Source organism: Scyliorhinus torazame, chromosome 2, assembly GCF_047496885.1.
Source record: "Scyliorhinus torazame isolate Kashiwa2021f chromosome 2, sScyTor2.1, whole genome shotgun sequence".
Lineage (NCBI taxonomy): Eukaryota > Metazoa > Chordata > Chondrichthyes > Carcharhiniformes > Scyliorhinidae > Scyliorhinus > Scyliorhinus torazame.
This window is the reverse complement of record NC_092708.1, coordinates 318,776,647-318,789,749: the sequence shown is the minus strand read 5'-3', so window position 1 is coordinate 318,789,749 and position 13,103 is coordinate 318,776,647. Positions and strand designations below refer to the sequence as shown.

The following is a 13,103-nucleotide window of genomic DNA, read 5'->3' as shown; positions in this document are numbered from 1 at the left end:
GAGAAGCTGACCTCCACCCCAACAGGACGCGCCTTCAAGCAATCGGCGAGGCGAAGGCAAAGACATCTGCCTCCGCACCAGTTTCCAACCCCGGGCGATCCAACATCCTGAATATGGCTTCTAGGGGACCTGGTTCGTGTCTCACGTGCACCACCTTCAAGATTTCCCTGAAGACCTCCTCCAATACCCCTCCAGTTTTCGACAGGACCAAAACATATGAACATGATTTGCAGGCACCCCCCTCATCACAAACATTCTCTACCCCTTCAAAGAATCAGCTCATCCTCATCCTTGTGAGGTGCGCCCTATACACCACCTTCATCTGTATCAGCCCCAACATCGCGCACAAAGCTGAAGCATTCACCCTCCGGAGCACCTCACACCATACACCACAACTCCTCCTCCATACCCTCCCCCAACTCTTCCTCCCACTTTGCCTTAATCCCCTCCAGCGATACCTTATCTTCTCCCAGAATCACCCCATAAATCGCTGACACCACCCTCTTCTCCATTCCCCCTGCCGTCAGGTGTGGGGACGGCGCCATCGGAAAGCCCTGTACCTCCTTCCTAGCAAAATCTCGGACCTGCATACATCTAAACATCTCTCCCTGCCCCAACCCATATTTCTCCCCCAGCTCCTCCAGCCTCCCAAACCGGCCCCACAGAAACAAATCCTTTAATACCCTAACTCCCCGTCATCTCCTTTTTTACTGTCTTTTTTTTGAAAATCACTCCCGTGACGTGCATTGAACGGCAAAACATGTAAGCTAGTTTAATACGACATGGGAGGTGAAATTATTTGGAGTGACAAAAATAGGACTAAAGTTCTTTCAGACAGTTAACAACAAAAATTAAATATTGAATATTTTATCCAAATTAAACAATATAAGTAACTTTCGTTGAGATGGTACCTTTTGTTTAATGAAGCATTTCAATGCACTTCACAGATATGTTTTTAAACAAAATTTGACCCGGAGCTATGGAAGGGCTGGAGCTCAAGTGTTTGTTCAAAGGTTAACTTTTAATGAGTGTTATAAAGGGTTGGGGAGGGCAAGGAAATGTAGAGACATGAGACAGTTGCAGGGTTGAAAGAGCTTACAGAGAATGTAAGGAATGAAGCAATGGATTTAAGAACAATGAGGAGAATTAAAATGGTGATGCTGCTAGTGTAGGTTAGCAAGTGCAGGTGTGATGGATGAACAGGATTTGCCTCAAGTTAGAACATGGGCAGAAGCATTTTGAATGACTTCAAGTTTATGTAGGGTAGAAAGTGGGACGAGAGCCAGGAGAACATTGCAAGAGTCAAAAGCCAAGAGGTAGCAAAGCCATGAATCAGGGTTTCAGTAACAAATGAGCTGAGACAGGGAAAGAACTGCAAGATGTTACAGGGATGGAAGTAGGTGTTCTTGATGATGGCACGGATGTATAGTAGGAAACTCACCTCTTATAAAAATGAGATTCTCTACCAGGTTAATGCAACCAATGGGTTGGTGCCTTAAAATAATTTTGTTCCTTGGTACAACAATATCAAGGTCAAAGATTGGCTCATACATGTCAAAAAAGTAAACAACTAGTACGGTTCTAAAGGGGCAGAGGGAACAATGGGTAGATGTGCACAGATCTTTGAAGGTAACAGGGCAGGTTGAGAAAGTGGTTAGTAAAGCATACAGGATCTTGGGGTTTATAAATAGGCGCATACGAGTTCAAAACCAAGTAGGTTGTGATAACCCATATGAAACACTGGTTCAGCCTCAACTGAAGTAGTGTCCAGTTCTGGGCAGCATACGATAAAGTTTGTGAAGGCATTAGAGAAGGTGCAGAGAAGATTGCCGAAAATGATTCCAGGAATGAGGAACTTTAATAACATGAATAGATTGAAGAATCTGGGGCTGTTCCTGAAGAAGGGAAAAGTAAGATAAGATTTGATAGAGGTGTCTGGACAGAAATAGAGAAAATCTATTCCCATTGGTGAAGGATCAAGAAGCACTGATTTAAGGTGACTGGCAAATGAAGCAATGGTGACATGAGTAAAACCAATTTTAAGCATGGTGTGGAGATGCCGGCGTTGAACTGGGGTGGGCACAGCAGGAAGTCTTACAACACCAGGTTAAAGTTTGTTTGGAGTCAATGGGCGTCATTCTCCGACCCCCCGCCGGGTCGGAGAATGGCCGTTGGCCGCTGTGAATCCCGCCCCCGCCCCCGCCGAAGTCTCCGGTACCGGAGATTGGGCGGGGGCGGGAATCGGGCCGCGCCAGTTGGCGGGACCCCCCACTGGATTCTCCGGCCCGGATGGGCTGAAGTCCCGCCCAGAAATTGCCTGTCCCGCCGGCGTAAATCAAACCTGGTATTTACCGGCGGGACCAGGCGGTGTGGGCGGGCTCCGGGGTTCTGGGGGGGGGGGGGCGCGGGGCGATCTGACCCCGGGGGTGCCCCCACGGTGGCCTGGCCCGCGATCGGGGCCCACCGATCTGCGGGCGGGCCTGTGCCGTGGGGGCACTCTTTCCCTTCCGCCTCCGCCTCCACCATGGCGTAGGCGGAAGAGACGCTCCCCACTGCGCATGCGCGGGAAACTGACAGCGGCCGCTGATGCTCCCGCGCATGCGCCGGGAAACTGACAGCGGCCGCTGACGCTCCCGCGCATGCGCCGCATTTCCTCGCCAGCTGGCGGGGCAACAAACGCCATTTCCGCCAGCTGGCGGGGCAGAAATCCCTCCGGCGTCGGCCTAGCCCCTCAATGTTCCGCCACCTTTGGGCCGGCGCGACGCCCGTCTGATTGGCACCGTCTTTGACGCCAGTCGGCGGACATCGCGCCGTTGGGGGAGAATTTCGCCCAATAGCTTTCGGAGCGCAGCTCTTTCATCATGTGAGTCCTTTATGCAATGAGTGGAGGCATATTTAACCAAAGCCTTCAGAAGAGAATTGGATGATTATTTGGAGAGGAAAGAAATTGCAGGGTTATGGGGAAAATGTGGGAAAGTGGGACTTGGATGAATGGCTCCAGCAGAGACCCGACAGTTACAATGGGTGAAATGGCATCAATCTTTGTTACAGCCATTCTTTGCATCAGTTAGGGCATGAGTTGGGTTGTTAACACGGCTGGGCTGTTAAAATTATTTTAAATTGAATGCGCAATAGTAAAATTTTACCTGAAGTTTAATCTCAAAAACGTTTTGTATAAGTTTGGCCATCACATTCTCTGGGCTGCTGAAGACTTCACGAACTTCTTTATTTACCCGTTGGCATAATGTGGCTGTATCTTCAAATAAATCATTCCTGAAATATGTGACCTACACAGAAAACATCTTAAATGTTACAAATCATGGAATCCAATGGATTAAGATATTACAGTAAATTACAGTTAGAGTTGAAAATATATTTTGCACAAAGAAAAAACTGTTGAACATTTAACAGAAGGAAATAAAACGACCGCACAGAAGATGGATTACAACAGATTACCTCCTGGCACTGTTTTATATATACATCCACACAGTGAGAATATCCCTGAAAGAGAGAAAATAGATACTATATTTCACAAGGGCAAAATGAAAGCAAATATTCTATAAAAACTGTAATTCTTAGTTCCTTGATTGCAATGGGTTCCCATAAGAGTAGTGAATGTCCCTCAGTTACTCATTTAAAAATCAATTGCAAACAATAGATTAATATTTTGTTAGCGAGATAACTAATTTATACATTAAACTGCATGCACACACATATGCACGTATACACACACACACGCATACACGCGAGGCTGGCATGGATACGCAGCATAAAACACGAAATGCTGAAAACTCAGGTCAGGCATATCTGCATTTTTCTCTCTCCACAGATGCTGCCTGACCTGCAGAGTATTTCTAGTATTTTCTGTTAATATTTCAGACATGCAGCATCCACAGTATTTTGCCTTTTGAAAATATGAAGTCCATATTGAAGTAGGTAGATATGAGAAATTGACAAGAATGAGATGGATGGGAGAGATTGACACAGTTAGGAGATAGAAATTAATATTAAAGAGACTGAAGTAGAGATGGAAGTGTTACGGGCATGAAATATTAGCAAGTGAAGTAGATAAGAACATAGGAACAGGAGTAGGCCAGTCAGTCCCCCTAGCCTGTCCTGCCATTCAGTCAGATAATGGTTGATCTGTGGTCCAAGGGTGACAAAACAGGCAACAGCAACTAAAAACCAATTAGTCTCGCTTCACTCCCTGTACAATAAGCTCCCTGTATAATAATTTTTTAAAAATCAAGAGCATACTCGAAGACTACCTGTGCTATAATAAATGAACAGCAGTCAACCTTCCCTTCAGAAGGGAAATTCCTGCCTGATCAACCTCTTTCAGAGACATCTAACAGAGACTGAAAATCCCTTCAAACCTGTGGGGATTTGGGGAAACTTTGGGAATGTGTAAGAAATTAATTCAAGAGTTGAAAGCTTTTGGAACTCGTTGCAGAAGAGGAGAAACATGAAATTGATCTCCAGCATTGGAGGTCTGAATTGAGAAAAGATCAGAGGTACTTCAGTTTTCAGCCTTGAAAGAAAACATCTCAGAGATGATCTTAGAGGTATAATGGCCAGATGATGCACTAAAAGTAAATATGGAAATTACTTTCAAAATAAGAGAGAGTAAGATTGTGGTTAAGGATTAAACCAGAGGTAAATTTAAGTTATCAGTAACTGTTCAATACATGGGCTTAAATTCCTTGCAGCAAGCGAAAGAGCAAATACAATTAACCACAGTTATGAGAGACCAGAAGGTTTTCTGATTGGTTTTCCAATCACTTTGTTTGTCCCTCTAACTGAATAATCCCAAGTATGAAGGGGAAAAATTAAAAGATTATGAACATCAAATTATCTTGATTAACTTTACCCACTAAATGGCCTTGTGTGCTTTTCAATGCCTTTTAATTTAATCTCAACTTCTTCTACATGCCTAGGTGCGCGCACATGTGTGTGTGTGTCATGGGTGCGTATAATATGTGAAGTCCTGAACTCTACCAATTGCAGACTCTAGCATTATTTACAGGTTTCAATTAAGTTATTCCAACAGCTATAAAGCATACTTTTGTTGTCCAACTAAAATTGAACTTTTGGATTGATTTTGTTTCCAATATACTGAGATTAGTCTAAACTTCAATTTTCTGCTTCTGCAGATCAATCCGTAGGATAGTATAGTTAGACAACTACAGTTAAACTTAAAATGAATACCTTAAAATGTAGTAAAACTGATGCAACTTCATGCATTCTGGAAATTTCACCTCTCTTCTGTGCACTTTTAAATTCCTGAATCAACTGGCATTCCAAGTCATGATATTTACCTAGAAAAGGTCATAAATCATCTTTTACTTTGTTTGGTACTCGAGGTCTGAAAATCATCTTATTAAATCATTAAGAGGTAACATATTCTCAGACTTTTGATAGGAATATTGTATATACTTTTAAGATAGCATCATTACTACCTTTGTCAAAATGAAAATCTTTCAAACATAATATGGCACAAATATTTGAAAACTAATCTGTTTTATGACTACTGGACATCCTTCGACTTATCATCAATCTATTGTATTTTACCACAAAAAGTCAACTACAAAATATCAAAGCACACTGGGACAACATTAGTGTCTGAGGTTTCTTTATAATAGTTACAGGACATAAATATAGTTACAAGAACTCACTTGCAATTTTTGACTTCACTTCTGCAAATCTAGAAGGAATGAAAAAAAAATACTCCATAAGATATCATTACTGCTGATTTCTAACGCACAATCACAGGAGACTCAGAGCAAATGGAGGGAGAGCTGGATCAACCAACAGCTGATCCAAACTCTGCTATTTACAGAAAAACTGCACATTTTTGTACCATGTCTCGCACGTATACAGACATTGTTTAAATTTCGATCTGACATTGCACGTAGATTTTACCAAAATGGGTACATCTTGTATTAGTCACGCACTTACACCTTCACTCTTTGCAGAGGCTTGTAGCTTATCTTGGTATGACGACCACTCCCAGTATCTACCTGGTACTAAGACAACTGTTCTTGCTATCAGACTCCAAGACCTGGACATCACTAATGTGGTCAGCTAATGCAGTCGTTGCAGCTGGAGATTCTTCTGCTGACATGCCTTTAAGTTTTACGATGGTCAACTGCTGTTAGAATATGCTCAATGCCGACTTTTAACAAAGTGATCTGTAACTCTTCCCTATTATTTTCTTATTAATTCTTAAACCTGTGCAAGACTGTGCACTCAGAGAAGATAAATTAACTTTTGGATCCAAAACAAATCTCCTTATCCTTAAATCAACACATTTGAAACATAAGAGCCGTGATCTCACTGGTTAAACATTTTATTCTCAATATATTGCTGTAGTGAATCCCGAATCCTGAACGCCATTTACATGAAACAGAGGAGAGAAAACACCACTTGATTGCCATGTACAGTTACTTTGTTAACATGGCTTATTCTTTAAAAATCCTGTTTTAATAAGCAATCACATGTAAATTTCATTCAAGTGTCTACCAACTTAGAAGTTATATAATGAAATTCTATTTTGATTGATTTGCTCACCTGTCAAAGGGCAGTTCTTGAGCAATGAGGTGCAACTTCTGAATTATGTCAGCTGCTTCCTTAATCTGAAGTAACAAATGGTAACATTTAATTATGAAATAATTCAAAAAAAAAAAAAAAATCAAGAGTTCTAATTAGATAGCAAAAATATAAAATTTAAAGATCTTTCTTTTCCTCAAACGGAATATGTTTAGTGAAGAATACAATCTCTCATCATATTGTCCAAAGAGCAATTTTGCGATTCAAAGTAAAATCAAAAGCTTAGAAACAGAGCTATAAAAAACAATCTGCGCACATATAATGAAGGTGATTAATGCTCTTCCTTTGCAACCTCATTAGGTCAAACTGGTCAGTAGAGGGGCTCGCAAGTTGTGCATCATGAAGATGTAGAGTTTAGAGAAGGGTTGCAGATTACTAATGGCACTGAGTCAGCCATCAGAGCTGTGCACTACTCTTACACTTGCACAGAAAACAAGTACAACAGTATTTCAATTTTTTTGTGCTTTCAAAATGCTAATATTTCAGTTTGAGAATCAAGAATATACAACACTGATGGTTTCATTTCACTGTATCACATCTTCATGACGCTCAGCTTCCTTCTAACCAAAGGTTTTCAGTTAATGGAAACAATGAATATTCCATGAAAGGAATAAGTAAAAACAGTCCAGATGTTGATGTTGATTGAGAATAATTTACAACACTAATTACATTATAGCAGTGGCTACACTTCAAAAGTACTTTATTTGCCGCAAAGCACTATTGGGATATCCTGCGAAAGGTACATCAAAAATGCAAGTCTTTCATTCTATAACCCACCTCTGCTCAAATCTTTGATGATGATGGTGGTAAGTCAGGGAGAGGGGGTGGCATGATGTCTGCTTGAGTATGTATACAATGTTTGGTGGGGGTAATGGGAAGAAAGTGGGTGCAGTTCTTCAGTTGTGGGGTGGGGCTTCTTCATTGAAAGAAGGTGGGCAATAATTTCCACTCTGTTTTTGGGGAGATCTTTGTAGTGAGGAGGGTTGCACTCCAGTACAGTTTGGGGGGGGGGGGGGGGTGGAGGGTATTTGTAATTCTGATAGATATAGGCAAGAATAGTGTCAATGCATCATTTCAGCAGAAGCAGTGGGGCAACTATCACTTTTCAGTCGAGGGCGTGCAGATCCATAACTGTCTGGGGGGTAGTGGAAGGGGTGTGATGCAAGAATTTGTGTGGCAGGTACGCGGGGGGGGGGGGGGGGGGGGGGTGAATCTCAAACAGTTGCACTACTTATTTAATTGGACTATTTAATGCTGCCAGACCACATATGGGTAGGTGCAATTCTACATTCTGCTTCCCCTGATTTTTTACATCATGTTCTTCTTTGCTTTGGTGGTCAGTCTGTGATTTCCCAAACAAAGTTATTAATCTTCCAACTGTTATTTCTGTTACATCTATTGCCAAGTGCTTCCTTATCCTTAATGAATGCCATAGAGAACAGTTCTTGTGGCTTCATTGGGCTCTTTCTATAGATACGCTAAGTTGCCAGCAGCTGTTTTAGTTTGACTTTCATGACTCTATGAAAATAGATTGAGAAGCATGTTGGTGGGTGGGTGGGGAGGAGTGCTTTCGACTTTGGGATACACGCTCCTAAACTTTGTTAAGAGTGACAGCAAGTGGATGGAGCAAGCAGTGGACATGTTAGGTGCTTCTCCATTATGCTCATTTAGCCAGATAATGCATATACATATAAACAAAAACAATGTGACTTTATTGCCAGTAGTTGTGAATTGAAGGTTAAAATACAGTACCCTAAAAATGTAACCATTGCTGAAGCACATTATAGATTTTGCCTTCCAAAATGTAATTATTTCTTCTTAATACCAATTTAGTCCTCATTTATGCTGCTGATACATTTTTATTAAAATTCTTCAGCCACACAATAGAATTCAATTAAAAATAACGAAAAGTGGGGAGAATGGAATCTCACTTCTTTATCCATGTGAATATGATTAAGCCAAGAGCCAAAATTCTTAACTTCATTAGCAAAATTGGAAAATAAAATGAAAAAAAATACCAACAAATGCTTTATCAGCACTCTGCAGGTTACCACTTTTAATTTACATTTCTGAACAATGAAACTGTTAGAGTCTTTGAAAAGTTTAGACTCTCAGTGGTTTGAAGTCTGACCGTGCTAAGTCATGGTAGCAGCTTGTAATTAGAGAAGCACCGCTTACTGCTTTGAACCATTTTTATCCTGCTGACAGCACTTACCTTTTCTGGGTTTGTAAAAACGTCAGACTTCAGCTCTCCATCCAGAAACTCATTAAAGTATTTCATCAGTTTCTGTGCCTCTACAGCCCGTTGCCTTGGTGTATTTACTCCCTCCAGTTGGTCTCCAAGGTGACAAACCTTTGTTGCTACGTAGCTGATATGTTCATCCAGCTCCTGGAAATGCTGGAAAGCAATCTACAGGCACAGAAGTGAAGCATCAAAATTAAGGTTACTACTGCAAACATACATTAACCAAATCTCTCACTTTAATAGAAGAATTATTGATATTTAAGGTTCAATGGTCATTAAGAATTAAATGACCTTTAAGAAAAAAAAAAGAACAGTACTTAGCTTTTCTCTTTAAAAAGATAAATCTATCAACCCTACTATCCTTTGAGTTATATTGGCATACAGATTTCACCACAGCTTCAGTTAGTATTCTATTGGTTGATAATTCCATATTTCAAAGGCTGAAATCAGACTTCATCCTAATTTTACCCATCTCACCTAAAATGTTACTCAAGAAGTTGATTTCAAATTGCTTGCACACATACAATCATGGCCAAATGCTACTTGCATTTATCTATCACTGCAACCTTCACAACTTCACCATCCACTCACCTAACTCTGTTCTATGGTGTGGCAAACCACCCCACAATTTGCATAGCCTTCAGCTGTTGCACCCCTCAAATTCAGAATTATTGGTTCAGTTGCTAGCACTCTTGTCTGCATTAGAAGGCCATGAACCTTTGCTCTCCTCGAGGAATTTGGTGTATAACCGAGACTAGTATTCCCATGCAGGGAGTACGGCATTGTTAGAAGTGCCATCTTCACACGAGAGGTTTAATCAAGATCCCACTTTCCTGATCAGGTCGACATTCAAGATTCTGTCCCACACTCATCAGTGAGTTCCCACTTAAACTAACTCATCAATCACCACTAAAAACAGATTAATGAACCATCTATTTAATTTGCTCTTCATGAAACATTGTGCGTAAATTGGTTTGTGCACTCTCATTCATACAATAACAGTGACTACACTTTAATAAATTACACTGATGTCAAGAACCAAGGGACATCCTGAAGACATGGCAAATGCCATTTCTCTCACTTTGCTCCATCTCTCCGCACCTACAAAAGCCTCAAAATCCTACTCTTCAACCAGACTGTCGCTTTCCTATAAACATCTGGACATATGAATTAGAAGCAAGCCATTCAGCCCCTCAAGCCTGCAACCATTCAATAAGATCATGGCTGATCTGATTGTAACCTGAACTCCACATTCCCATCTACCCTGGTAATGTTTAATCTCCTTTCTTATAAGAATCTATCTGCTTTCAAAATGATCCACCGCCTTTCGAGGAAGAGTTCCAAAGACTCACCACCCTCAAGTGAATACATTTCTCCTCACCTATGTCCTAAATGAGCGGCCCCTAGTTCTAGAATCTCCTACAGGGGAGGAAAAGTCCTTCCCACATCCACCTTGGCAAGACCCATCAGGATCTTATCATAGTTTATCATAGAATTTACAGTGCAGAAGGAGGCCATTCAGCCCATCGAGTCTGCACCGGCTCTTGGAAAGAGCACCCTACCCAAAGTCAACACCGCCACCCTATCCCCATAACCCAGTAACCCCACCCAACACTAAGGGCAATTTTGGACACTAAGGGCAATTTATCATGGCCAATCCACCTAACCCGCACATCTTTGGACTGTAGGAGGAAACCGGAGCACCCGGAGGAAACCCACGCGCACACGGGGAGGATGTGCAGACTCCGCACAGACAGTGACCCAAGCCAGAATCGAACCTGGGACCCTGGCGCTGTGAAGCAATTGTGCTATCCACAAGGCTACCGTGCTGCCCTTATGTTACCATCCCAGTTGATGTTATAACTGGATGGGAAGATCCCAGAATGGAACGCTGGCTCAAAAGTCCATAACTTTTGTTCTTTAATAAAACATGGAGGAACAGAGTCACAGGGCCACTAATTAATTCTAACAAGAAAAAGAACTTCATTTTAACATGAAAAGTTAGAATACACTCTCCTCTCTGAACCCAAAGTGAATGTTTGTGAATGTCTCCTCAGAATCCCCCAAGAGGATTGTCACATGAGAGTTTCCAACTCCACTCCCAAAAATATGCTTTAAATTAAAATCTTTTTGCATAATAATGCTTTCCCTTAGAGGTTTGCATTCTGAAATGCAGACCAGGTCTGCCGAATGACACTTGGAAACAAAACTTACACTCCACTTTTGACAGCGAATCCAGTCCAGGGTTTTACACCACCTCCTTTTAGGTTTCCTTTGCCTTGACTACCTTTACACAAACTTAGAGATCCAGCCACCGACTTCCAGTTATTTCAACTCATGATCTACAGGCTGTAGTAAAATCTCACAAACCTGAAAATCACTACAGGTATCATTCTAGTGTCTCAGCTCAATCTGTCTTTTTAGTGAACAGTTCTCTGTTCTAGTACTCTTAATCTCAGACTAATTGGAAACCTCTTCATTTTCTCTGGCTTACTTAACTAGCTGCTTTTCAGATCCCTGCACTTGTTTTCTGAACCATTACTTCATGGCATGGCTTTTTTCAAGCAAAGCTGAAAGAGATGACTTCTAAACAAACTGCTTCTAGCAGAGCTGTGAGAGCTGCCTTCTCTTTCACTACCTATCTTCAATTGCAGCCAAATTAGCTGAACTAAAACTTAAAAGCTTCTCTATCCTACAAGGTCCCAGTTGCTAAGCAATGATTTATCCTTCTCTACGCTTTTATTTAGTCTTCATGCTGCAGCCCTCTACAAGCACAATTGAATCACAGTTGAAATGGAACCAGCCCCCACACATATAAACACCTTTGTGCAGTATGAATCTAACTATAGGTTTTACCCTTCCAGGCACAAAAACATTGAATGAATCCCACTTAAAACTATACCTTATTTCCAATGCTTACCAATACAAATATAAATCACAAAACTACCTGATTTTCCTAACACTGTTCATTCCTTGAGAAATCAAAAATCTTTTCACCTCCATTATCTGTGGTCAGGGTGGAGCAACTGGAGTTTCATGAAGGATCCACACCTGAAATGTCCACTCATCTGTTCTCAATGATGTTGCCAGACCTGCTGAATATTTCCAACATTTTCTATTTTTATTTTTGAATGTTGAACATTCATGTAAGCATAGGTAGGAAATACAATGCAAGTAGAGAAGAGTGGGGAGAAGGGGAATGTTTGTTATAATGGAGATACTTACAACTGGGGATTTGCAAATAGTATTCAGCACTGCAAACAAAACTAGAGCAAATTAATATTTATTTGGGGGGGGGAGAATAATGACAATGTAGGCTCCTACTGAGTTTTGGATGAGCCAAAGAAATGTTCCACAATTATCTATTTGCCCAGTACGCTTCCAACCAAATTCATAGCAGCAGAAAAGAGTTGTTTGATATCTCAAGATCATTTAGGCACAGCTTGGTCATTTGAAGGTCACTATTACACAATTGAAAGACTGGGTTTCCACCTTTTGAAGATCACTGTTGTTTTTCTTCATGTGAAACTTCGTGTAGCATTGAAATAATGACCTGAATTTTGCAGTTATAAGCAAAACCGTCAGCATTCGCCATTTGTACATGGACTGCTTTGGTATCGGAGTCGTGAATGTTGCTGAATATTGTGCAATCATCAGCGAACATCTCATTTCTGAGCTTATGATGGAAAGAAGAGCATTGATGAAGCATCTGAAGATGATTGTGCCTACGAGACTACCCTGAGGACCTCTTGCAGTGATGTCCTGGAGTTGAGATGATTGACCTCGAACAACCACAACCGTCTTCCTTTGTGCTATGTATGATTCCAACCAGAGATTTCCCCCACCCCCCGAATCCCATTGACTCCAGTTTTGCGCAGGTTCCTTGGTGCCAGACATGTCAAATCCACCTTCCAGTTCTTGGTCTGTAGCCCTGCAGGTGACAGTATCTCAAGCTCAAATCTTGTGTTCTTGATTAATAAGGGGATCAGGGGTTAAGGGGAGCAGGCAGGAGAATGGGAGGGGGATGAGGAAAATATCAGCCATGATCGAATGGCAGAGTAGACCCAATGGGCCAAATGGCCTAATTCTGCTCCTATACCTAACTGTCTTATAGTCTAGTGTCACGGGCAGTCATTCTCACCTCACCTCTTCATCTAACTCTACCAACAATGTCTTTCTAAAGTTGCACACATTATAAAAACAGATTCAATTGAAAGTCGTAAGAAAAGACAACTCAGACAACTGTTAA

At 41.4% G+C, this 13,103-nt stretch overlaps 1 protein-coding gene across 3 annotated transcripts in view; it reads right to left on the bottom strand.

Annotated features, from left to right (window-relative positions):
- Positions 1-13,103, bottom strand: part of exoc5 (exocyst complex component 5) — a 95,237-nt gene that overhangs the window by 35,943 nt on the left and 46,191 nt on the right. For all 3 annotated transcript variants that reach the window (XM_072489531.1, XM_072489535.1, XM_072489540.1), the window contains 6 exons: positions 8,825-9,019; positions 6,571-6,635; positions 5,676-5,704; positions 5,209-5,318; positions 3,457-3,501; positions 3,147-3,287 (listed from right to left, as the gene is read on the bottom strand). In XM_072489531.1, the coding sequence (XP_072345632.1) occupies positions 3,147-3,287; positions 3,457-3,501; positions 5,209-5,318; positions 5,676-5,704; positions 6,571-6,635; positions 8,825-9,019 (585 nt within the window). The remainder of the gene's footprint in view (positions 1-3,146; positions 3,288-3,456; positions 3,502-5,208; positions 5,319-5,675; positions 5,705-6,570; positions 6,636-8,824; positions 9,020-13,103) is intronic.